This window comes from Botrytis cinerea, chromosome 13, assembly GCF_000143535.2.
Source record: "Botrytis cinerea B05.10 chromosome 13, complete sequence".
Classification (NCBI taxonomy): Eukaryota; Fungi; Ascomycota; class Leotiomycetes; order Helotiales; family Sclerotiniaceae; genus Botrytis; species Botrytis cinerea.
Genome location: NC_037322.1, coordinates 134,465 through 138,882, shown reverse-complemented (window position 1 = coordinate 138,882; position 4,418 = coordinate 134,465). Strand labels below are relative to the sequence as shown.

General features: G+C 43.2%; 1 protein-coding gene across 1 annotated transcript; it reads right to left on the bottom strand.

Moving 5' to 3' along the window:
• Positions 1–2,602: 2,602 nt before the first annotated feature.
• BCIN_13g00270 (hypothetical protein) lies at positions 2,603–3,925 on the bottom strand. The gene is made up of 2 exons (XM_001547447.2): positions 3,284–3,925; positions 2,603–3,234 (listed from the first exon to the last, which is right to left on the bottom strand). Exons 1-2 carry the CDS (start codon positions 3,827–3,829, stop codon positions 2,686–2,688), a joined length of 1,095 nt encoding a protein of 364 aa, XP_001547497.1. The 5' UTR covers positions 3,830–3,925; the 3' UTR covers positions 2,603–2,685.
• Positions 3,926–4,418: the final 493 nt, after the last annotated feature.

The following is a 4,418-nucleotide window of genomic DNA, read 5'->3' as shown; positions in this document are numbered from 1 at the left end:
TTGATATTTCTCCATATTATTTTTTACTTTTCCCGCTCAAAACCAGCGTCTCCACTTTAAGGATTCGGTAAGAGAAGTGATAGTGGAGAACTTTGCTCCTCAACAGTTTTTGAACAATCCGTCCTAACTTCATCGGGGCTTGGTTTTCGAACAGGTCCAAATCCAAATTTCACATTTCATCAATTTGTCTCGATTTACCGTAATTCTTCTTGCAATGGAATCGTTTGATTGGATCCGATAAGAGATGTTGTCATGTCAGCATTTATCCGCCTGAGACGTGGTGGGATGAAGGGGATGAGATTGGAGCAAGAATAGCCATCAGTATACACTTACTTGGGAGGACGAGGGCAGCAAGCAGGGCGGGCAGGGCGGGCAGGGCAGGTAACATGCTCAGAGTCTCAGACAGATACAGATCTCCCTTACCTAGATACCCTTTCAATGATTGAAACATCTCCAACGTTTATCTTCACCATCAACCATCAACCATCAATCATCAATCATCGTGGCCAGTATCATGCCACCCTGATACATCTCCACTGATTGTCCATCCACAAATTCCTTTTCTTACCCACAGCTCACTAACGGTACAACGGTACAAGTTGCGACCCCCCTAATCAAGAAGGGAAGTGATATTTGTGTTGGCATTGGCGTTGGTATTGGCACGTCTAGCATCTTTTCAGCTCCCCGGTTTATTCTCTTCGTTCACCAGAGAGATGCTGCTTGCTGCTGAGTGTTGCTGACGGTTGTAGGTGGTGATCTTGTCGTAAAGATTAGTAGTACGAGGTGTCATCATCTTCTGCTTCATCTTACGTTCTTTTTTGGGACTCTGTGCAACTTTCTCTCACATGTCAAACAGGCGGTCTTGGTATCACCTTCGCCCCTTCACCGTTGTCGGTTACAACCAGCCCTCAGGAACATCGCCTTCCACATACTTCAACGACAATCATTCATGGTTCATCCATCCATTCATTCAATCAACCAAATAAATTACATACTACCATCCAATCAAATGCTTTCTATCAAAAACTTCCTCTGAATCAAATTCAATCAACACATCTATCACCCCCTACCGACCCTGGTGGATCTAATGCAGGGTCCTTCTCCATCTATCAATCTTCGGCATATATTCTCAATTCAGCTAGCGAGAAAAAGGAACACTTCACCAAGATCTCGACCACCCCTTGACTCGTTGATCCCAATTCATGAGCCTTTGATTGGTTCGTCTATCAAAATAAATCATGAGCTTGGCTACGAAATGCTTTCCGCGGTAGTGATGTGTTTTAAATGGAGTTTAGCAGCCAGATCATCAGGGGCTTCGAATTTCGACTTCTAGAAGAAGTAGAGGATGAACGTGGTGGGATACAAATGCTGTGTCTCCCAAGGTTTTGTGGCTATGTTTTCTTGCGTTTTTCCCCCTATACTGAAACAGTGAACGGTTATGCACATGCAAAGTGCAATGCGTGGTTTATTATTGTTGTACAGCAGATTTGGGGCTCGACCCCAGTACTAGGTACATAACAAGCAGACAGGTATTATGTACTCAGAAAGTATAATGTATGAAGTAGAGCTCTTTCAGCCCCCACGTTTGAATTTTTCAAAATTCATACCTCGTTTCTCTGGTTCACGATGTCCTTCGGGATTCCAACACTAATTGAGAAAATGTTGGGGAAATTTTCATGCGATTCTAAATTTCAAGGATTCTTCCAAGGGTGTTCGTAATTTATGGATATCATGTAAAATAATCTGCAGAGGAATTATCATAACTTCTCAAGGGTTCTTATCTGCTTGGAGCCGAAGATCACAAAAGAAAATCCCCAGTTAAATAAAGGGATGTTTATCACAACATCCATATTTACCACCCGTCAATTCTGTTTCAAATACGCACGTTCTCGGATCCACTCACCATCCACTCGAGGGAGCGAGTGTGCGAATCTACGAGTACGACGAAGAAAAGGAGGAGGCGAATGATTAATTGTTGACCTTTTTTGCTTTTGTCATTGACTCGATTGGTTCGATTGGAAAGAGGAAGCTTCGACTTCAGCAATCAGGAATCAGGTCTCGGGAGAATACCCACTACAATTGCACGGGCTACACAATGAAGCCAATCAACTCAAATATTCTGGAGAGAAATATGCCATGTATACGAGGTACGCGACGGTATTGATAGATGCGGTGAGAGCTGGAGTGCGCTGCCATCGCGGGGTAGGTTGTAGGTTGTAGGTTGACTCGGTTGCGAAAATAAATTTGGAAGAAGACAACAGTAAATGCAAATAACGGGTAATCGTCGGCCTAAATGGAAAAGGGTGAAGACTTCCTTTTTTCTGTCTCCTTTCTAGCTACGGGTATGTGTTACTCTAATAAGTACCTTGAGATTCATGATTATTTGCTTTGTTCTTCACATCGATTTCAGGTTCAGTTGTAATCGATCAATGAACTATATACAGTGAACGATTGGCGAAGGTACTTTAGAACAATGAAATTGGTTGGAACAATCAGGTCATCTAGATGTCCAAATTAGCGTGTAGTCAAGGTCTATCATGTTTGACTTTTTCACTATAAAATCAGCTTGAACGGTCCATATTTTGAGGGTTGTAAGAACGTATGGTACAACAATAATTATCTTTCTTGTATTATAGTCATCTATCCCACGTTCTATCGTACAATTCGCCCGGACGCCACGCCATTCTAGCATTGAAAAGCGACGTCTTCCTTCACAACCTTATTACCCCCAGCACTAGCAAATCCTGTTCCCTCGCTTTTGATTTCTACCAATCCCGGCTTGATCTTTTCCTTATCCGCCTTCTTCCCCTTCTCCTTGACATCATTCCGCTCTGTCAAGTCTGCCTCGCAAACATAACAAGCTACGGCGTTCTGATCTGTTCCCGCTTCTGCGTGCGGATCATGAACCCCGCTTGGAGTCATGAATTTGGTGACGCATGATTTGCAGAGCACATGACCGCAGGGCTTCGCAAGTACGGCTTTGGAAGTGTTGGTCAATTGTTTTTTGCACGACGGACATATTCTTTGCGGCTTTTTTGTGACAGTATCGGTTTCTTCTGTGAAAGCAACAGTAATTAGGGTATGCAGTGAGTAATTGTGTGGTTTATCTTGTTGTGAGGCGGGGCAAACTGGCGATTGTTTGGCTTTTTTGATAATGTTGTGGAGGGTGGTGTTGGTGTTTGAACTTGGTGTAACGGATGGAACCCAGAAACTAGGTAAAGTCGTTTTGGAAGCCTATCGTAGTTTTAGCAAATTGTCATAATTATCAGATTGGGCACCATACTTTTTCGTCATCGATAGCTCTCCTCGCCTTCGATCTCTCATCCTGTGCAATTCTCAAAAGTTCATCCTCATCCAACTCAAACTTTCTCTTCTCTCCCCTCTTTCCACCCTCACTATTTACCTCTTGCTCCACCAAAATCTTCCCTCCTCCTCTCCCTACAATCTTGCCGCCTTTTCCTCCGGTCTTCCCTTCTAGCCCCATCTGTACTTTCTCAAACTCCTCTACAGCTCTCTCTCTCGCCTCATCTTCTTCTCTCATACGATCTTCATTCTTGTCCTGATCGTCCTTTTCCTTGTTCTTCTCCAGCCTCTTGATTTCCTTCTTTTGCGCTAAGATGTTGCTCAGCGCGCACTCGCGACAAAATATATCACCATGACTACACGAGACAGGGGTACGCGCAGGTAAAAGACATAGGCGGCATGAAGCAAATGGTAAAAATGAGTCTCGAGATAGACGAGCACTACTGCTTGTCCAGGCTGATTTCGCCAACTCGCGCTCGTGGGAGGTGAAGACCGCACGTGAAGTATTACGTTTGCTGTGAGACATGGTGGCCTTTTGAATTAGATTATGTCCGAGAATCAGAGCTACTAGATTGATACTCAGAACTTTACTCGAAGGTTTGCGTTATAAAATTACGTGGTCGAGAATATTGGTGAAGAGATCAAAAGTTCGAAGATGATCACCTGATGAAGTAACTGCGCGGTGAAACTTTAGTCCGTTGTCGACGCTAAGCTTGTTATAGCCCATTTCCTAGTACTGGCCAGCTGCTGATGAGAATTTCTTCCATATCCTTTCTTCAACGTCTAATCAATTTACACAGCCTTTACTCAACAATGCACTATTAATCTGAATCGTATAAGTCTATTATTTATATACCGTTATTTCCAATCCTCTCCAGCATTTTTGTCCTTACTTTCTCAGATACCATACAAAGTCTCCTCTCTTTCTTCCAAAACGGACCAAACTTGTTTGAACGTCAGTTGACATTCTTTCTATGAGTCCCTGTATAGCTGTACAAATATCATTGAAACAATCACATTGAATTGTAGCCAAGAGGTCGAATATTCCTGGTACTCGACAGCAAATAAATAAGCGCATCGTCAAGTATCACATTCACTGCAGACGCGACCAATTC